The 23,332-nt window shown below is 38.6% G+C and overlaps 1 protein-coding gene across 1 annotated transcript; it reads right to left on the reverse strand.

Moving 5' to 3' along the window:
* Positions 1–220: 220 nt before the first annotated feature.
* Positions 221–8,714, reverse strand: LOC121733554 (epoxide hydrolase 4-like). The gene is made up of 6 exons (XM_042123838.1): positions 8,310–8,714; positions 7,810–8,120; positions 3,000–3,120; positions 2,319–2,427; positions 1,769–1,957; positions 221–389 (listed from the first exon to the last, which is right to left on the reverse strand). Exons 1-6 carry the CDS (start codon positions 8,523–8,525, stop codon positions 277–279), a joined length of 1,059 nt encoding a protein of 352 aa, XP_041979772.1. The 5' UTR covers positions 8,526–8,714; the 3' UTR covers positions 221–276.
* Between the last annotated feature and the right edge of the window lie 14,618 nt (positions 8,715–23,332).

Below are 23,332 nucleotides of genomic sequence, written 5' to 3' on the forward strand. Positions count from 1 at the left end.
GATTTCATGAGTAATGCATTGGGAGTTTGTGCCTTGTGTCCTAAAGAGTAGACAGTATACACTATGATTTGGCATCATGGCAAGCATTAATTTTACGCCGCTTTTCTTAAAAGCTGTGGTATAATCGTCAAAAAAGAAACAAGTACTTACTAAATAAATATCAAACATGAATAAAAATTAATAAATAATTATAACTTATACTAAAGAAATAACATGAATATCAATAAAAATAAATATATTACATAATTATTATAATTTAACAATATAATTGATCGTTCAGTCGCTGGGTGTTAGAGCGAGACGGGTGAGTCCTCTGCTCTTGTCCGCCATGACGCCAAGCACACGACCCATTATGCCGCGCGGCACCTCTTCGGCTTGTTTCGGCTTGCCTGAAGAGAATTTTGAATTTCAAATATCGAACGTTCCAAAAATACCAAAGTACCCGATTTCTATAAAAGGTGGCTTTACGTAGTATTTAGAAAGTTTGGACCCAAGCGGCCACATGCGGCCGCGACAACCAGGGCCGGACCGTGAGCTTAGGGGGCCCTGGGCTACAACATTTTAATTCTGTCAGTTCGTAGTACAATTCTTCTATGGTAGTACCAACACCTAAATTGCATAATAAACCTTGGTCGTAGGTTTTGCTGGGATACAAAGTACAAACCACACGATTTGTTTCATTTAATAAAATTATGAATTCTTTAGCATTATCGTCTATTTTTGACTTTGACTTGTCATAGCTGGGGGCCCTTGAACTCATAACCCTGGGGTAAAGCCCAAATAGCCATATGGTAGATTCGGCCCTGGCGACAACAATAGAATAGCTATTGTGTCTGGGATTGGGTTTTACCAGGAATGTTGATTACGTACCTATTATAAAATCTGTTTATATAAAGAGAACCCTACATTGTACACTATCAGGTATGAATCGAGGTCATGAACCCAAATCGTTGACGTAATATACTTTACTTGTTTTTGATAACATTTGACAAAAATCTATCAGCAGACATACCGAATGCATTAGTATGCAGATAAATTAATTTAAGAAAGATCAGTAATATCGAAAAACATTATTGGAATTGCCATAAGGACAATATGTCCATTATTCAAAGTCAAAAAAATTTATTCAGAATAAGTTTTTTCAAACGTTTTCCGAACGTTGTTGCTACTGGGGCCTACCACCGGTTCGGGAACTAACCCGGCGAGAAGAACCGGCGTAAGAAACTCGCACGGGGCCATCTTTTACCAAAAAGATGGAAAATTACAATGTCATTATGACTTATTAATTTATGACTGATTAATCGACATATTGTCCTTATGGCATAAGAAGGCTCCGAGCGGACGCAAACTATACGTAAAGGACACTAGTCACTACGTATATTTTAATGTGGCTACGAAACCTACATTACCAGTGCCTAAAATACATATTCATTTACAATATTAACTTTTAATCGGCATTAAAAGTCCATAGTTATGACAACTAGGTTACAGGCATGGCGTTGATTAGCTGCCAATGCCCAACATACAAAGGCAGTATCATTAAAGAAACTCACCTACAAAAAAAACCAGTATTAATCCCGGTAGCTCCGGATCTCGTGGACTAGTACCAGCTACCAATCTAAGCGCGGGACTGGCACACATATGCGCACTGGCTACCAACTGTGCTGCCCCCGCTCGGGCGCCAATTAGGAGCTACCAGCTTTACGCAGTAGTGGTCTTTCAGGCACCAGAGAGGACCTACGCTTTGGCTTTATTATAACAAACTCACCAACAAAGAAATCCAGTATTAATCCCGGGAGCTCCGGATCTCGTGGACTAGGGTCAGCCACTAGTCGCAACGCTGGGCTGGCGCACATCTGCGCACTGGCTACCAACTGTGCCGCCCCCGTTCGGGCGCCAATTAGAAGTGCGCGAGGACGGACTTTGTGGCCTGGGTGAATGCGCCACCAGGCCGCTCCTGAGATTTGAGGGTATTTTTAAAAGAGAAACTAAGGCAAATGAGAGTGAATAAACTTTAACATTTAAGCAAGGCGCAAGTTATATTACAATGCTTGTACTCTGCAGCTCCGGTCCGAACTGCGACATCAATGTCGCTCCTTCCTATCCTTATTTAAATCGGAATGATTGCAAATCACATCCGATGGCATAATTAATAAATGGTAAAAATGTATAATATTTACTTAAAAGCTCATAAACATGACCTATTTTGTTACAATAATCTTCCAAGAATGTCCAATGGCAGAGCCGCAGAGAGTGAGATTTTGTGGTGACGTAAACTTTATGTGGGATCGAAACCGCGAAACAAGACGCCTCTTTACCTCTGACATAATTAAGTGCCCCGCTCCAGTCCCTGGCCCGGGAGCCGGTCCACTGCGTGCCCTCCTGCATCACACCGTCAGCCAACCATTTCTCTGGGAAATGGGGCCACTGCAACACGAAATTTTCTTTAAAAAAATATAAAGCCTCTCATAATAGTTCAAACAACGCCTACTACCTTATCCAAGCCGAATGGTTAGGTGTATTTGAGAGGGCAGTGACTGGCACGATTCACGAATTCAATCAGAAACATAATCAAAAAATAACCCATAGATGTTTGTCATAACTTTTTTCTTATGTCTGATCAGTTATCACTTAACTTGAGACAGCAATGCAATACGCCTAAATTCAATGAATTCAACATTTTGAAATAACTCTACCGCATTCCTCCTAGGTACAAGTCGCAACATCAAGTGCTTTAAATTTAAGCCTTATGATTCTTTCGTAAGTATCTAATACATTTATAATGTACCAGATACATTGTACCACTGTATACCTTAGGTTTAGCATTCTTATCGCCTAGACCAGTCTCTCCCATTCTTTTTTATCCACGGACCCCTAGTTCACGGACCCCCTTAATAAAATAAACAGCGAAAAAATCGGATTATGTGTGGTACAGAGAAGATACCGCGGACCTCCCCACACAGGACAGGTTGGACAACGCTGGCCTAGATCATCTGTACCTGTATGAAATGCAGGTTGGTGCAGAAGCTGGCAGGCGGGTACTGCCAGTAGAGATTCGGGTGCGGCGCCCCCACCACCGCCATCTTGCGGATCAGCGAGCCCTTGCTGTGACTCAGGTACCTGGAGACAGTAGACATCATGCATAGATGGTAGATAGGATAAACTTCGTAGATAGTATAATAATATAGATGACGCCCGCAACTCTGTTGCGTCAGAATACGATTATCGCGCGTAAGCCGTCCATTTTTTTTCGGGATAAAAAGTATCCTATGTCCTTTCCCGGGATACAAACTTGTATCTCGAATCTCGATACAAAATTTCAGCGTAATCAGTTCAGCGGTTTGGGCGTGAAGAGGTGACAGATAGACAGACACACTCTCGCATTTATAACACACATAATATTATACAGGGTGTAACAAAAATAAGTGATAATACTTTAGGGTGTGTACGTGTTCCTTGTAGAGAGTTCACGGCAAGGGCCCGAGCGTCACGTGTTTCCCCATACAAAAGTGATAAAAATTTTGGTCTTTCAGCGCTGCTACTTTCACAGTGAACTCTCTACAAGGAACACATACACACTATAAAGTATTATCACTTATTTTTGTTACACCCTGTATATTGTGGGTAGACGGCGTAAGCTCCAAGAAATTGGGCTCCAAAGAAAATATACTCCAGTCTCCACACAACCAAACAGATAAATAACATTTTAGCGAGATTATCTAAAGATTTTAGGTAGATTTTAAAGATGAGTTTCAGAATTAATATTCTGCTTCGTGAGTCTACTGCTAATATGTGAAAGTTTATTTATTTGTTTGTATGAGATATTGCAGATATACTTGCGTGATATCCATACTATCCATACTAATATTATAAATGCGAAAGTATCTCTGTCTGTCTGTCTCGCTTTCACGCCAAAACTACTGAACCGATTGCAATGAAATTTTGTACACAGTTATTCTAGAGTCTGAGAAAGGATATAGGCTACATTTTGATGTGGGAAAATATCATATTTCCATGAAAATATCGATGAAAATTAATTCGCATTGCGCGTGGCCAGCGCTCATCCCGGGGGTCCTGGGTTCGAGTCCCGCAGGCGGAACAAAAAGTTTTCAATGTTCCTGGGTCTTGGATGTGTATTAAAATAATATTTTAAAAATCTTAAATATATTTTATGTATAATATTATAAAACATCCAGAAATATATCGATGGAATGAACATTTTAGTTCTAATACGATTCAACAGATGGCGTTTTATTTTTTACTTCATTGTAACATAGAACTAATCATACTTATTAGTTATTATGTTTTTGTTTATAGTTTTTAATACGTTAGAATATTATGTTTAATAATATTATCACTTGGTATAATAATAATCAATCTATCTTATCTTATAGAACTCCTACTGCATTTCTAATATATGTGACAAGTTGACTACAGAAGGCGCTCTAAAATAAAGGAGTTCGAGTGTACCGTGTTGGCCTATATTCCATCCAGAAAATATTATATCAATGCAATCAACATTTTAATTCTAATATATGAAAACAGATGGCGTTTTATTTTTACTTCATTACTGTAACAGAACTAATCATATATCTATTTTATTATATATTGTTTTTATTCATAACTAGCTGTTGCCCGCGACTTCGTCCGCGTGGACTTTAGTTTATAGCGCACGGTGTCAACAAAATTTGTGTCAAATTTAAAATCTTTTTAAAACCCTGGTAAGTGGCGGCCTCTCAGGGCCGCGCTACACCGGAATGGCAGCGCTGAAAGTGCTCGCATCGCCGCTGCCATTCCGGTGTAACGCGGCCCTTAATTAATCAAGATACCCAAAAACAGCTGTGCAGTGTGCACATAATCTATACTAATATTATAAATGCGAAAGTATCTCTGTCTGTCTGTCTGTCTGTCAGTCTCGCTTTTACGCCAAACGCCAAAACTACCGAACCGATTGTAATGAAATTTTGTATACAGATAGTCTTAAGCCTGAGAAAGGACATAGGCTACTTTTTTACTGGAAAAAAGGGTTGTAAAATGCGTAAATTTGTTCAAATTAAGTTAGTTTCAACAATTCATAATAGATGGCACCGTGCGTCTTCTACATCGCGCTGACGCTTGCTCAAAAGTCTTTCTATAAGAGGTGGTATCATCTTACATTTAAGTTTCGATTTTTTTCGATTGTTATATCTATTGTACGGTATTAAATAACTCAGTACTTTATCTGTGCAGTGACGTAACCTTAAACTTATCAATGATAAATAGTTTACGGGTAAAGTTGTGTAATGGGGGCCTTAAATATAATAAGCTTTAAAATTTGGCATAAAATATAAAGTTTAATATAAAAAAATGAAATACTTATTGTGTGCACACTGCACAGCTGTATTGATTTAAGGGGTACCAGGGTTTTCTTATAAAAGCTTTTGACACCAATTTTGTTAACATCGCGCGCTATAAACTGAAGACCACGCGGACGAAGTCGCGGGCAACAGCTAGTTTACTATAAGTTAATATATTAATTAGTTACATCCTTTGGTTATCATTTCAACGCGTTGCTTGTCTTAACTTTCCAAGACCGTCCAATGTCCATACTTTATTGATTAGTTAATTATCAATAATGCCCGTTGCAGACGATGCACAGTAGCTTGCGCGAGTACTTGCGCAGGTACTTGCGCCAGCGTTCAAACGTAAAAAGATCACGCGAAGTAGCTTTGTATAGTGCCAGTGCATAGTAGGCAACCATGGACAAGCGTATGGTTTTGAATAAACTTTTTAAGTGCCTAATTCAAGAGCTAAATGGAGTGATAGCAGAGGAACTGATGCAGGAAATACAGAATTTAGAAAAAGGAAAACTGTATAGTTTTGTCTGAATTCCATTTATTCATTTTTAATTCACAAACTTAAAACATTAAGACTCAATAAAACAACCAACTCCCCAACAATCTAGTGGTAGGTTTCTACATCTTTACCAAAACAACAAACAGACTGAACTGGCGCTAGTACTGGCGCTAGTACTGGTCAACGCATGTTCAAACGATGACCAGTGAAGTAGCGCGGGGGTGAAGTAGACGGAGCGGGGGCAAATGAGTCACACTTGCGCGAGGACCAAAGCGAGTGCTACTAAGAAACTTGCACTTGCACTTTCACTAAGCAAAATGCGTTCACACGATGAAAATATATGCTTAGTATTAGTACTTGCGCAAGCTTCTGCGCATCGTCTGCAACGGGCATAAGTAATTTTAACTTTACTATGAGGTTATCAATGAAATAGCTGATAGGAGATCACGCCATAGACGGCTCAGATCGACCTTTGGAGTGACCGATAAGACCCGACTAATTTTATCAGTCAGTGGTGACACATTTTTCATTCTTTCGATTTTCGTCTAATAACGAAATGATTAAAATCGATACATTTTGAGTTCTACGAAAAGGAGCGTAAAGATCGGAGATATTATGATTCATAAATCGTAAGTACTAAGTCATGACTCGAAGAAAATAATTAGTAGTTTTTACACAGTCGGTAATCGAATACGCGGACATCCTGATAACGATACAAAACAGGATTCTTTGTTGTTCTTATCAAATATTGTAATTTGTAGATGTATCATTATACGTCTTAATATGATCTTTATCAATATATGTATTACAAATTACAATACTGTAATTAAATATATCTACACTAGGTACTATTATAAAGAGAAAAGATGAGTATTTTTGTGTGTATGTTTGTAATGAATAAACTCAAAAACTACTATGCCGATTTCAAAAATTCTTTCATCATTGGAAAGCTGCGTTCACCCTGAGTAACATAGACCAGGGGTTCCCAATCTTTTTCAGCCTGCGGCGCAGTTACACGTCACAATATTTTGTCACGGCCATAGAACAATAACGGCGCTCTACTCTACCTGGAATCTGGATATTACGAGTACAAAAGATACATAAAATATAACCTTTAATGATTATAGTTAGGTTAAGCAGGTTAATAATAATTAATAGCAAACATATTTTAATCATCTGCCTGCTTTGCATAATTATTAACATTATAATTTTATTTTATAATATTTGTAGTTTCGGATAATGATGGAGGATCGACTCACGGCGCCCCTCTTGCCTAACCACGGCGCACCAGGGCGCCGCGGCGCTGCGCACACTTTAGGAACCCCTGACTATATTAATTGCTAGAAAAGATGAGGGAGGCTAAGGTTCAGAAACCTACCCCAATTGTTTTTGTGCTCACATGGGTTGAGGAAGGATGTTTTGGGTCAGAATAACCTCCTCGTGCCACCTCCACCCCCATTTAGGTGAAATTTAAATTTGAAATTTTCGTAATCTTGTTCGATAAGGTCGTCTGTTTTCTGATATTTATGTGTTACTTACTAGGGAGTGCCTCCGTACCTACTGAAGTGGGGGGGCGCTGCAGCCCCCCCGAAAGGGGGGGGGGGGTTCGGGGGGCAGGGCACAGCCCTCCACCAAAACAAAAACAAACACAATTCAGAAAGTCCAAAAGTTGGTTCGGTTAGGTTAAAACTTAGACCACAACACAGAGGGAGCCGAGCGAGCGTGCTGTGGCAGCAGCCGGTGACCGTCATCAAATAAAAGGGGGGCTCTTAGGGGCTCATTCACTTAGAACTGTGGCAGGAGCCGGCGACTGTCACAAAACACGCCTCAGAATTCCGAAAATTTCAAAGGTTCCAGCCAGCCAGTGTGGATTTGGTACGGGGGGGTTACATTTCAATGTTTTGACTAAAGTTCTTTAAAAATAACTCTTATAAAATAGCAGTCTAAGCAAAAGAAGCACTACTCAGTACTCACCAAGTAAGCACACCTCCTATCCCAAAGCCAATGACAATGGCTTGTTTGTTCTCCGTCACACCTAGTGCTTTCAACAAAGCTGTGATTTCTGCCACAGCTCGGGGAGGAGACAAATCTCTTCTGTTCCCACCCTCACTCCCCCCAGTTCCTCTCAAATCCAGGGTAATAACATGGTAGTGGTTCTCTGCTAACCGACGGATGACTGAGGACCAGCTCGGGACCCAGAGATTACCAGAATCCGGAGCATCTCCGAGTATCAAGGCTATATTGCCATCCTTTGGCCCAGTTTCTACATAGTGATATTTCACCCCCTAAAAGAATGCCACTACTTTTGTATTATAAAATTGTTAAGCTAATTTTTAAGGTTTTACAAATAATCATCTAGGTGGGTAGTATGAGACAAGCTTATAAAATATTATAGTTTTTTGTTAAGAATTCGATTCTTTCTTCAAAATCTAGTGGCCGCATGGGAGTTGAATTAATAAAGTGACTTTAATTACCAAAACTTTTATGTGGCAGTGTATGCCAATAGAAGAATCCACTGTCAACTCCACTGAAGGAGTTGAGGGCTCTTTCCGCCGACACGCTCCCTTCCACAACCTTCTAATACCTAGTTTTATGAACTGTAGGAGACCTATGAATACACACTGAAACACTAACTCCACTGCTTCCCACCCCGTAACCCGCTGCAGCACATTTTCACTTTTCACACTCATTCCACTATAAAAATTTAAATCTATAATTTATTGAAATAATTCCAGTCTTGTTATTGTATTCGACGCATTCTTATCGTTAAGCACTATCAGTGCGGCGAGTTCACGCCGCTCGACGATTAAATATCGTTTAAAAATACTCTAATCGCTTTCCTAAACTTTGGATTTTCAAACAAAACGCATGCGGCGCGATAAGAAGTGTCACTGTCAAATTGTAGTGATGTGCCGGGTAGTTGATTAAGCGGTTGATTAGTCCAATAAGAACATCGATACTCGATAAAATATAATTAATAACTAGCCGTTGCCCGCGACTTCGTCCGCGTCAATGTGTGGTGTTATGATCCCGATTTCATTTTTTTATTCTTCGTAAAAATATTTACTATCTTTACTAATCTTTTTTTTTTTACTCCGATTTACCCGATGATGTGATAGGTATTCTGTTAAAAAAACCTCTATCTGAGTTCATCTAAAGCTTTTGCCGCAGTAATATCACCATTAATTAATTGCATTTGAACAACAAGTAGGTATAAAGTCATCATCCACAGTGTATTTACTCTTCCTTTTTAGGGTTCCGTAGTCAACAAGGAACCCTTATAGTTTCGGTCTGTCCGTCCGTCTGTCTGTCTGTCTGTCTGTCCGCGGTTTTGCTCCGAGACTATAGGACCTACAAAGCTGTAATTTGGCATGAATGCACATATTAATGATGGCAACAAAATGGTACATGAAATCTTAGAAAAATATTTTTTTATGGTACCTTCCATACACATCAAGTGGGGATGAAAATTATTTTTCGCGTCCAGCCCATCGTGTGGGGTGTCGTTGGATAGGTTTTTTAAAAATATTATGAGTATTCACAGATCATTTTCCGATTTAGGGATCCGTTTGTAAAATATTACGTTTTAAAGTGGAAAAAATCGTTAGAGTCCAGTGTCCCCCCCTTCTACCAGCTAAACGATTGCTTCTGGAAATGTGAAAAAATTCACGAGAGTAGGAAATATGCTGAATTTAAAAGAAAAATTATCACGGCTAAGAAGAATTCATAAGTTTTTGAGTTATAGTCGATCAACTAAAAAAAAAGTATTCGGCGAAGTATAGGGGAACTTTTAGTTCAAATTCCTTTGAACGTAACTGAGATGATGTTGTTAGTTGTGTAAAACACGTTACAAATGTACATTCATTGACCATACAAACATTATCAAAAACTAGCGGTACTACGGAACCCTATATTGCGCGTGGCACGACACGCACTTGACCGGTTTTTTCTTCTAAAGCTTCCATACCTGAGTATTTATTCATTTTATTTATAGTTCTGAACAAAGTAACTGTCGTCTTGTTAATTCCCTTTATTAATTTCGAATGAAATGCATGATTCTAAATATCAATATTTTGACAATGGAATCTTAATAGCGTCCAAACCATTAATTTAAATTATTATTTAAGGTCGACCACTAGGCGACCTCTAGTTTATGTATTTAAGTACTTTACCTCTAGTTATTATTGCATAACAAAAAGTGAAAAACCATTGGATACTCACCTTTATTTGGTAGCGTTGAGGAATTGGCGAATATCTAAGCTGCTGGTGACGTTGGAGCACCAAAATGGTTGCGAATTACCTACTCAACGCTACCGTAACGTTGAGAAAATCATCTTATCTCTGTAAATAATACACAATGTGGTTTGTTTTATAGCCCTAAACATGGCCCTTTTGACTACTTACATGATGCATTGATAGTTTTATGTGAAACAGTAATACTTACATTTGTGTCACAAAAAAACTTCCTTTGAAAAAACTGTGTACACAGCCCGTCTGAGGTTCAAATGTGAACTGTCGAGAAATGGCGGATATTACGAGATTTTCCATAGAATACGTAAAAACTCAGCGTTGCCACCTCCCGATTTTACCTTCCCTAACACCCAACGATAATAATAAATGGGTTTTATTGGTGACGTTTAAAAAGTGGGGTAAAATTGACATTTCTAACGATTCATTTGATTTTAAAAGTTTATAAAGAAAGTTATCTTAAAATACTATAAGAATTAGATGAGGTTATAGCCATTTATATAAGGATTCATAGCATATCCGATTTATCTTCAAATCTGCCATACTTACTGCTACAGCGACAGTTAAGGTGCACCTCTTCCAAGGCGGATTGTATATTTTAAGCTATTTTCTTACCTTTTTTATGTTTAATTGTAAATATATTTTTAGAGTATTGTTTGAACCGAAATAATTCTAATGCATGCTTGAGTGCTTTGTTTTCTGCGTTAGAAGCAGTTTTCGAATATACGATAAACACAATACTTTTTAAAACACAAAGGGCGGAGAAAAATAATTACAAAATCAGCAAAAATTGGCGGCCTCGCCCTTATAAGTAATGATACGTATTGGTTTTAAATCACGTACAAGTGTATTAAAAACCAAAGGGTGAATGTGCTATAATATGAAGCAATAATATCGAATGAAATGATAAACGTGGTTGGTCTTTGGAATCATTACAATTTAAACATGACAGATTGATCTTATAGTGAACACCCGGATGGTATTGTTTTTATTTTAGGTCCGAGTCAAAGGACTCTGAGGATTTAAAAACAAATTATGGTTGCAAGAGGCACTCAAATCGTAAGCCCATAATGACAAACTAAGAAAGGGCAAGTCACGGTGGCTAACGATGGGATAACGAGTGTGCAGTCACTAACATTTAAATCTGCTCAGTAAAAGCCAGACGAATGCCTTTTGTAATGTCAAAGCAATGAGTGTATTTACTGGTAAAATTGCTATTTCGTCTAAATTATCACTCGTGTGCCACGTTATCCACGTGTAGTTCCACGTCTCGCGTAGAGATGGTGTTAGTGGTATCTAAGCTAACATAATATTGTTTCAAGATCTCAATCTAAACTTTCCTAGTAGAACGAGCACAAAGATCAGTCCTCAAAGTAATGCTAAAAAAGCCTTTTCGATATCTAACCGACACCCTCTACCTTGACTCGCAAATACTGTCGGTCAAAAGGCTTTATATTTTACATGCCACACTGAACAAACACTCCGAACTCAATTTTGATCCGACCATCCTGCAAAAACGTAGATCAGATAAAGTCTGTAGCGTACTAAAACACAACTCCGTATTCTTCACCCGACACTTATTATTCATTGCACCATACATAATATATAACAAAATAAATAGAATACTGAACATATACAACAAAACACGGAATAAATGCAAATCTATTAGCTGCAAAAATGGCTGTTAAACCTAAACTATAACGAAACAGAGTCACTTATATCAACTACTAGCTGTACCGGCAAATGTTGTTTTGCTCATATTATTTTATTGAATATAACGCCATAACTCAAAACCAAACGTCCAATTTTAGTCATTCAAAGACCAAAATATATTATCTACATAAACTGTACTTAGTGGTAAAATAATTTATTTTGATATGGATTAATAGCATGAGCAAAATAAACGCGTTTAAATGTACTCCAAAAAATCCAGATTTTTTAAATAAACAAATGGTTGTTGTGCCTCACTCATGGATAGGTATAGTGTGTCGCGGACTTTTTGTAGATATACATATAAGATGTAGATGTTAATTGGAACATTTTATGGTTCTGTCTTTTATAGTTTAGGCAGCGTACGCAAAATAAGTAACTTTTCTGGTTGATTTTTTACTCCCTGTGTCCGAAAAACCCAAATATCTTACGGAAACCTATTTATTCCAAAATAAAATTTTGCCTTTGTTACTCGTGGATAATGTAGCTTTCGTATGGTGAACGAATTTTTAAAATGCGTCAGTAGTTTTTGGCCCTATTCATTACAATACAATTATACAAACAACGTTTTCCTTTTTATAATATTAGTGTAGACAAGATGATGCCCGCAAACGTAAAGTATAATATAAAATACATAATATAAAACATTTAAATTAACATGCACACACACCCACACACACACTCACTCACATACACTCACTCACACACTATGCATGCGCGCGCACACACACACACACACACACACACACACACACACACACACACACACACACACACACATAACACACAAACCCACACACATAACATAGGCACACTCACACACAATTCTTATATTAAAAAAAAATCTCATTTAAATTCTCCTTTAATCTGCGGGTGGAATCTGGAGTCCTGAAATACAGGGTATCTTAGCAGTTCACACGTTTAAATATTATCTTTGTAATTATCTGTAACATTATCTGTAAGTTGTGTGAAAAATAAATCTTTTTATTAAGATGAAGTAGGTAGGTAAGTAGTATGAATACTATCGTACACTATAGGTATTAAAAAAAATACTGTATTTTATTTGTGAAAAAAAAAAAACGATAATAATATAATATAACATAAGGCCCAACCCTACGTTGGAGTTTGGTTTCACCAATATCAAGTAGTTATTTATTTACTGTATCACCAACGGAAAGATTTTATTACTTAAATTGAATAAAAATATAATGCAGATTGACTTACGGAGATCGCAGACGGCACACTTTTTGTGTGATCGAGTCGATCACACAAAAAGTGTGCCGTCTGCGATCTCCCTTATGCCTACAATGCTTAAAATAAATTAAACAGCATTCTGTTGAAGCGAAATTACGTGATTATGCATTGCCAGGGCGTAGTCATGACTCATGAGTCACGTCTCCCTTGTTCTGCGATCAGCGATACTGAGATAAAATCACACTTGTAGTGAAAGGTGTATAATAATGTAACGGTGCAGGGGAGTACCTAGGTATTGGTGGGTTTTGCTAAATCTGTCGTAAGTTATTGTACATGTTTTTGAAGTGAAAACTTCTTTAGCGGCGTTGAGCACTTTTGTAGGATAGGTAAAAACTGTGAAACTCGCGTCAGATTCTCGTGCTGATCGAAAAACCGTAAGACGGTTGGAGAGTAGTGTTGTAACATCGAAATCGATTAATTGAACAATCAATTGTTTTTTTTTTCGATTGTCGATATTTTTTAATCGATTGTAAGGGTTTCGATTAATTAAAAAAAGGGGGAAAAATTTTATCGATTGTAAGGGTTTCGATTAATTAAAAAATCGATTTTCATAAAAAAATGGGTTAAAAAATTTTTATAACGGTTTCGATTACTTAATTAAAAAAATCGATTTTTTAAAAATCGATTTTCAAAAAATGGTTAAAAATTTAATCGATTGTAAGGGTTTCGATTAATTAAAAAATCAATTTTTTAAAAATCGATTTTCATAAAAAATAGGTTAAAAAAATTATGCACAACGTTAATAATCAAGTTTTCACTTCTGCCGGCACTCCCGGAGTGCAACCCGTCTTTTTTGTTTATATTAAATCTAATAATATGTAAAAAGGATTCATGTATGTCTATAATAATATTATCATGTTATTATTCCTAAAGATTGTAAAATTAACTGGGCATGTAGGTTTTTATCGATAAAATTCTAATGAAGTATGACAGCACTTCGGTTATGTGATTTGTTAATTTTTTGACATCAAATCCAATTCTGCCAACTTTATAATTTTATAAGTAAAGTAAAGGAGGCTGGGGAAACTTGATACTCCCCTTATTTTTAGTATCAATATTTTTAGTATCAGAAGGATTTTTGCCGGATTTTTGAAATAGTGCTGTTGTCTTTTTGTATTATTTTCCTAAAATTGTGTTAACTGGGTTTTTATTGTGTAATATTGGTAGAATATTAACCATTAGATATTCGTTATTGTGCACAAGTGTAGGCAAATGCTGCAATTTCTAGAAACGTGCTATTTTGTGTTCTCTGTAAAACTCATTGACCGACTTGACTCCTTGACTGTTTTGACTTTAACTTAAACTTTGACTAGACTTTAGACTTTACGATATAGTAAAACGATGCTGAAAAATATTGTAAGAAGAATGTTACCATTGTATGTGGCAAAGTACACTCCCGTGTCGGTGAAAAAAATAAATGTGTAAATGAACAGCAGACTATTTTTAGGATTTTAGGATTTTATTTATTTTACAGATGTACATTAATTGTTTCACCTAAAATATATATAAAAATAAATACACTCTTATTTAAATTTAAAAAACCACTTATTAAATTTCGTTTTAAAAACATTTCCCGATAAAACGCTAAAGTTCATCATTTGACGACCTCTGTGGCTCAGTTGGTGGGTTGTTGGTAGCTCAAGCCAGGGGTCGCGGGTTCGGATCCCGCCGACGGAACAAAAAGTTTTTCTAAGTGCCTGGGTCATGGATGTGTATAATAAATATGTGTATCATATAATAAAAATCTTAAATATACTTATGTATAGGAATTATTTAATAAAATAAAAAATATTATAAAGTTAATGAGTAAAAATATGTCATTTTCGGTAATTCTTTAATACAAGCTCTCAAAAAAACAATAATTTGTATTATATTTCGTTTGTCTACACCCCTACTACAGATAGTAAATTTTAAAGCAAAATTAAAGACAGCTTCTGGCTGCAATAATTAATACTTTAGAATAAATATAATAGGTATGTAGTTCAATCGCCTTAATAACATATTATGCAACCAATGATAATTAACATGTTACTTTCTACTTTTCTGGTTCTGCTATTGATTTCATTTGTAGTCACGTTACTTCTATATTATAAGAAGATAAAATATTGAATCCTTAGTCCTTAGTCCTTACTCATCAATGGTTGGTGTAGGTACATCTCGCTGGTAATATCTCATAAGATATCGACGGGTGCAAAGTAAAAAAAGTCATCTGCAATTTTGAGTTTTTCGTTTTTTTGTAGAAACTAGCTTAAAATATCATGTTCTACAACATACCAAAAACAAAAAATCAAATATCACCTTATTTTTGGTACTTTTGTCACGTAAAAGAAGACATCTACTCTTGTTTTGTGAAATTGCACGATGTAGATGCGGATAACTACCGCTGGTCGTCTATACGCGGGACGCGCGGGGGTCATGTTATGCGGCATAAGCGGCTATCTGCCATATAGCTTTTTCTACGTTGCGATTGTGATTTAGATGTCTCAATTTACTTTTGCAAATTAGTATTGTTTATTATGTTTATGAGTACCTATTTATGTTAATTCTTATTGTTAGCTATATTAATTGACTTCTAATTTGTTACTGTTATTTTTTACTGTTTTTTCATGTTCAGAAAGTCCAAACCGACTTTTTAAAGAAGTTGAAAGTTTCCAGAACATAAGTGATAGATTTATCGAGCAAAATACTGTGTTGCCCGATGAAATTATTGAACATCTTATAGAAAACCTTGATGTGTCACCGATGAAGACAAATGAATATAAGTTAACTTTGTAAGATAAGTCCCCATGATCTGAATACTCTAGGCCAGTCACACCAGTTCACTCTCAGTCTGAAATATAAAATGATTTTGAAAATTTGTCGATCTCAGCAAATTAACAAATACGCCAACACCCTCAGAATACAGTTCATCACTTCAAGTCCGCCGCGTCCATTATCAGTATTAGATCAAAATATTATATATTCTTTTTTATTAAACAGATACTTTGATCTCATATAATCTATGACCTGCTTGAGTTTATTAACTCAAGCAGGCCATCGAGTATATTGTCCCTCTCAAACTTTAAATCTTCTATAGACAACACCATTGATGCTTCTTCGGCAGTGGAGGCATCAAGTGAATGTTCTACGCCTTCCTCGTTAAACGGTAGAAAAAGACGTCAGTTAAATATTGATCTAAAGAAAAGGCGATTGAGAAATAAAGACACGTGTATTGATACGAGACGTAAATTACGACAAAATTTAGGTAAACAATTACATCAGTTCAGAAATGGTAAATTGCAACCTGCGTAACATCATATCCCGGCATTTGCAAGTTCTCGCGAAGTTTTTCTATTAACTTATCTTTGACTGGTTTTGGGATCTCTGTGATCACGAGAAGCAATTGAGAAATCGTTGAAATAAAATTTCATTTTGTGTTCTGAAAAATCGTATGCACCCCTCCGATGGTGTAAAACGTCCGGCGATGCTTATGATGTTATAATGAACCCATCATGCTTACAAGTGCCAAGTACAAAGACTTAATAAGCCTCTGCCTAAATTATAATAATTTACAACATAGTTCCTGTACTGATAATGATACTGAATAATTTTTAAATTAGTTTAAAATAATTAAAGTATTGACACAGAATTTCATTTTTGTTGTGAGAAAATACGATTTTTACGAAAGTAAATGAATGATTCCTAAGTATATCCATACTAATATTATAAATGGGAAAGTATGTTTATTTATTTATTTGTTTGTTTGTCCTTCCTTCACGCTCTAACGAAGAAACAAATCGTATTGTTTTTTGGCATAAACTTAATTGAAAGGATGAAAAGTAACATAGGCTACTTTTGGTCTTGGAAAAACATCATGTTTCTAAGGGAGCTTACGGGAATATTTGCAATTTACGCGATTTTCAAATTCCACGCGAGCGAAGCCGCGAGCAAAAGCTAGTATTTCATATTTTAACTTCCTTCTAAATCGTGTACCTTGCACCGAATCGACAACGTAGAAAAAGATATCTACGCAATTATGTTCTGAACTTGGCGTGTTTAAGATGTAAAACGTTTAACTACATATTTTAATAATATAACTTACTTGTAATAATAATATAAAGTGTTACACTTTACGTAGTTACTGATAATCGTACTAGTAATCGGTAAAAATACTTTAATAAATATAATTTTTAATTCCCACGTAGAAACGACCAAGTGGTAGTTAACTCAGTTGTCATATTTTCAAGCGCAATGTAGATGCAGACAACTACAATATCTCGTAAATTAAACATAATTAGAAGAAATTAAATATACATGTGGAGTCATAAATAAATAATGAAACAATGATGAAAATTTCAATAAATTTGATCGGAAATTGACAAAATGGGAGCATTTTTTCCTATTATGCGCTCTCCTGAAAAGTTGCTGTTTTGTAGATGACTCTTTTTACTTTGCACCCGTCGATATATTTTTTTTTTTTTTTTTTTTTATTAAATAAGGGGGCAAACGAGCAAACGGGTCACCTGATGGTAAGCAACTACCGTCGCCCATGGACACTCGCAACATCAGAAGAGCTGCAGGTGCGTTGCCGGCCTTTTAAGAGGGTATACGCTCTTTTCTTGAAGGTTTGCAGGTCGTATCGGTCCGGAAATACTGCTGGTGACAGCCCATTCCAGAGTTTTACAGTGCGCGGCAGAAAGTTACGCGAAAAACGCACTGTGGAAGACTGCCACTCATCAAGGTGATGAGGATGGTATGTTTTTCGCGTGGGACGATAGCGAAAAGTTGCAGGTGGTATGATTCCGAACAATTCCTCAGAGCACTCCCCGTGATACAACCGATAGAGGATGCAGAGTGAAGCAACATCTCGGCGTAATTCCAGGGGGTCCAAGCTGTTTGAAACACTATGGCAGTCAACAATTCGAGCAGCCCTTCGTTGGATACGATCCAGAGGGAGCAGTTGGTATTTTGGCGCCCCTGCCCAGAGATGAGAACAATATTCCATATGAGGCCGAACCTGCGCCTTGTAGAGTTGTAGGCGTTGGTCCGGACTGAAGTACTGTCTCGCTCTGTTAAGAACGCCAAGCTTCTTTGAGGCTAATTTGGCCTTACCCTCAAGATGATATCGGAACTGGACTTCGCTCGATATGTTGACGCCAAGTATCTCAATGCTAGGGGAGATGGTTAAAGATGTGCCCTCGAAACGAGGATAAACGACCATTGGTGACTTTTTAGTGGTGAACGCGCAGACTTGTGTCTTGGCGGGGTTGAATTGGACTAAGTTACGTCTACCCCATTCAGAGACCTTCTCCAATGAATTCTCCACCTTAGACACAAGTTCGTTTCGACTCTCAGTGACATTTTGCCGAGAAATATTAGGGGAGCCGGTATATACAGCATCACCTGTACTATCATCCGCATAGCAATGAATGCCTTTGGTTTGTAACATGTCATTGATATGCAGTATGAATAGAGTAGGCGATAGCACACAGCCCTGAGGGACACCAGCATTAACAGACTGAGTTTCCGAGCATTCGCCGTCAACTACGACCTTTATGCTTCTGTCTGCTAAGAAACTAGTGACCCACTTACATAATTTCTCGGGTAGCCCGTATGATGGAAGCTTTGATAGCAGCGCTTTATGCCAAACCCGATCGAAGGCCTTCGCAATGTCCAAACTAACAGCCAATGCCTCTCCCTTCGACTCAATTGCCTGAGCCCAACGATGAGTCAGGTATGCCAAGAGATCACCAGCCGAGCGACCCTTACGGAACCCGTATTGTTTGTCGCTTAGCAATCCCTGGCCGTCCAAGTATCGAAGAAGCTGGCTATTGATAATGGATTCCATTATCTTCGAGAAGAGAGAGGTTATAGCGATTGGTCTGTAGTTGGAAGGATTTGAGCGATCACCTTTTTTGGGGATCGGGTGCACCAAGGCTGTCTTCCAGGAAGCCGGGACGATGCCAGTGGAATAGGAGAGCCGAAAAAGACGCGTCAAGACCGGAGCCAACTCTGGAGCACACTTTTTCAACACAATAGGCGGGATTCCGTCAGGCCCACTCGACTTTTGGATATCAAAGGAACAGAGGGCTTTTCGCACTGAGCGCTGATGAAACCGTATATCCGACATGATGCTCGTGCATCGCGGTATGGTCGGCGGTTTCTGCCCCCCGTCACCCAGGGTCGAGTTTGACGCAAAGAGCTTGCCCAGAAGATCGGCTTTGTCTTTTGCGTCCTGGGCCAACGATCCATTTCCTACGTGTAGGGATGGTAGGGTTGGCTTGCAGAAATTTCCTTCAATAGCTTTGGCCAGAGACCAGAATGCACGGGTTCCCGAGGGGAGGCGCTCAAGTCTCTTGCCAATTCTATTGACGTGCTGTTGCTTTGCCCGAGTAATCTCTTTCTTGAGGGACCTAGAGGCAAGGTTGTACTCCTTTTTATATGTGCTGGTATTTAAATCTCGAGCAGACACTGCGTTGGCCCAGGATTGGTAAGCCTCCTGCTTCCGGCGAGAAGCTTTTTTGGGGGATGAACCAAACCAGGGACGAAATCTGCCGCCAGTTGGCACTACAGAGGTCGGAATGAAAAGTTCCATCCCCTGCATCACCACATCGGCAACAGAGTTGGCAGTGTTGTCGAGATCATCCGGCGAGAAGCACACGTGCCCCCAAGGATAGGATGCAAAAAACGACCGCATCCCATCCCAGTCTGCTGACTTGTAGTGCCACACACGACGGTATTTAACAGCGCGCTGTCTTAACACCGTCGTAAGTGGCACAGAACTCCTAACAAGGCAATGATCCGATGAACCAAGTGGTGCGGTTACGGATATTTGGTAGCCGTCAGGATTTGAAGTCAGCAGGAGGTCCAACAAGGAAGGATTCTGACCATCCACATCTGGGATTCGCGTAGGCGTAGTAACCAGTTGTGTCAAGTCGTTCGCAAGGGCAAAGTTGCAGACAGATCTCCCCGCGTGATCAGTTTTACTGGAATTGAGCCAGTCGGCGTGGTGGGCATTAAAGTCGCCAAGTATTATGATCTCTGCGGATGGGATCTGCCGCTGCACAAAATCTGAAGCAGCTTGTAGGTGCTCCAAGAGTCGGTCCGTCTCGGGGTCACCACTATGGGACCTATATAGGCACGCATAGACGCGAGGGTGGTCGTCGCAATCTATGCGGAGCCATAAGTTTGATAGGTCCATGACCTCAAGATTGCTGAGGCGGCGAGAGCTGATATCATCTCTGATATACACACACACTCCAGCTTTGGGTAGAAAGGAGTGCTCGAGGTAATACCCTGGGTGGGAAAGGTATGATGTGTCACTCGGAGATGATATCTGCGTCTCGGTTAAAAAGAGCAAAGCCGGCCTTGCCGTCTCAAGGTGGTAATGGACGGCATTAAGGTTGGAGTTTAATCCCCTGATATTACAAAAGTCCATGTTTAATATCGAGGGGGGTGCCTTTGTGTGTTTGCTCTTGCCCCGAGCAGATTGGAGCGCAGTTTTGCCCTCCCCAGAATACGAGGGGCAGCCTGGACGTCCACGTTCAGTTCCAGGGGTTCCTGAGCATGGACGTCCAGAGAGGGATTCTCCAACGCAGTTGGTACCCTCCTGGGGTAACAAATTGTTTTTCAACTGCGGCATTTCTAGGGGGGGTAGGGGATTGGGCCTCCGGTAAACTCACTCACTCGGCGAAACACAGCGCAAGCGCTGTTTCACGCCGGTTTTCTGTGAGAACGTGGTATTTATCCGGTCGAGCCGGCCCATTCGTGCCGAAGCATGGCTCTCCCACGTAAAAATATGGAACCCCAAAAAGCTATATCTGGCAAGTGTGACAATGGTTACATAGCCGTCACGTCTGTACATAGGGGAGACGATTGTCATGTAAATGGCGCGACAGGGAGGGCTCGGGCCAGGGAGGGCACGCCTGCACTCCGTGAGATGTTTAATAATTACATCCGACTGAGCTATGTATTGTGATTCTTTCGACGATCATGTATCTGGTAATACCCCTCGAGACAACTTACGGAAAACGAATTATATAAGTGTGAAAATCTAATTGGTGATCCGGCTCGGAGGACCATAAAAAGCAATAGTCCCTTCAGATATTTTTTTTTACATTGTATCTTACTTTTTATAATAATTATTATGTTTTCGGTCTTATATTATGTCAATGACATAAGAATCACTCTAATAGATCAAACTTTTACGTATAGACTATAGATATAATAAATTGAACGGACTTTAAGTTAAAGAATGCCTGCTATCTGACACTTTTTTGCAATCGTCCCAACATTATGAAACCGAATCATTGGGCGGGTGTACCGTATAAATATAATCTCCATTAGATTTGAGGCGACAAAAAGTGCCACATCAGAACCACAGCAAGCATTGTACGTCAGACGGAATCATATTTGAAAGGTTCGTTAATCGCACAAAAGCGAGAACATGACACTGAAATGTAGATATTTATCAAATTATGCGACATAATGCGCCAGGTATACGGTGTTATGTTACTGTAACACGACGCTATGGGTCGGCGGTGTGCGGTGCGGCGTCCTTTAAAATAAACGTTATGATGGCAGATGAGTTAGTTAATATCCAGACATCGAGCTATTGCAAAACGCGCAGATAATATAGACAGCGCTTCTGCAGTTAGCAACTGCTGTCAATTTAAATTTTAAACCAACTACAACCATTATATACCTAGAAACAACTTATCCCAAGTTAGGTTGTAGTCTGATTTGGTGAGAAAGGAGGTGTCAAAAGCCATTCTTTTTTAAAAGCAAATAACGAATTTGTCATAACTCATATCATTAGTTTATTTGACCCTGTATAAGTCAGCTCTAAGCTTCTTTTTTTAAATGCCCGCAGCGCTGATGTTGTTAGGCAGGTGATTAGATTTCCAATTGCTGAAATAATCTTCAAATCCGATGCACCGAACATCACGTACGCTAACAAGAAAAAACCCGCCACCCTGACAGAGCGCGCCGACGGATGACGTTTTTTTCTTTTATTTTTCGCTCACGGCCACGGCATTAGCATGCGCCGCCGGGCCGGTAAGTGAGTTACGTCCGCAGACTACAGACGGGCATTACGCGGGCACAATAGCGGCCACTCGTTACCTACTTGACTGTGTAACTTCGTTTGTTCGCTCACGTACCCTCCACGTCCTCACATACCGTCTGATGGGACATTTTTACATTTATTAAAGTGAGGAGTAATGATTAATAGTTTTCGACTAGGTATGATTGCTTATCCTCGTAACTTTACACAATTAAAAAATAGTTTTCGATAGCTCAACTAATATAATAAACGTCTGAATGATAAACTAACACAGTACTACCAAATCTTCTAACTAGCCTAACAAAGTTTAGCACCTCTATCGTGGGTATCGAAGACTCAATAGATCTTCAATAATCAGTTGTTATCCGGCAGTCGGCTGCTGCTTGGTGACGCCGCGTTAAAGTAAAAAACCGTGTTGCATATGTTTTAGATTGCTTGTTTTCTATGAGAGTCCGGCCCGGCCTCTCATTGAAAACAAGCAATGAAACAGCAAAAAACGGAAAGGGCGTAGTGACAAAATGGTTTTTGTCGCGTAATTTAAAAACCATAAATACATTTCATTTAAGCTATGGGCAAATTAAAGTATATGCTTGAACCAATTTATGTACAAATTTTGGAAGCTTTTCTCTCCTCTGTTGGCAAAATAGGAATCCCTTTTTTACAGAGGTCTTTTTGATTGATTATTCTGTGTTATAAAAGTTGGCCAATCGTGTTATGCTATGGGTATTGAGTAATTCAAAAACAAAGACATGATGAATACTGACAATGACTTAGCTTTAGTCATATTTTTACAGCCAATTTATCAAGGCGTCGCCAAGATGGATTCTGTTTAATTCTTCTTTATCCATATATTTAGTTGTAAGGGTTATTAGTATTTATTAGTTATACCTACAACAAGTTACTACAGTTGCGGGCCCATATTATCTACTTAAGAGTTATGTTAAGCCCAAGGTATTTTTTTTAAATTAATATAAAAATAAAATAGAATTCTATTTTTCCAAATGTCCGATCAGCTCGTATGCGAATCTCAGCATTTTCATTTGAAGTTAGAGGGTGCGTCACGAGTGGCGAAAGCTCGCAATACCTATTATCGCACCCCTGCTGAAAGATTCATTTAAAATGTTATTTTACACCCAGCATCTATGTACGGCCATTGTGCTCGGGCTATTATGTAAAAATTACATTGTAATAAATTACAAAAAGTTAGCGGGACGCGGTGCCCGGAGCGCACAAAAATATTGT

Source organism: Aricia agestis, chromosome 14 (assembly GCF_905147365.1).
Source record: "Aricia agestis chromosome 14, ilAriAges1.1, whole genome shotgun sequence".
Lineage (NCBI taxonomy): Eukaryota > Metazoa > Arthropoda > Insecta > Lepidoptera > Lycaenidae > Aricia > Aricia agestis.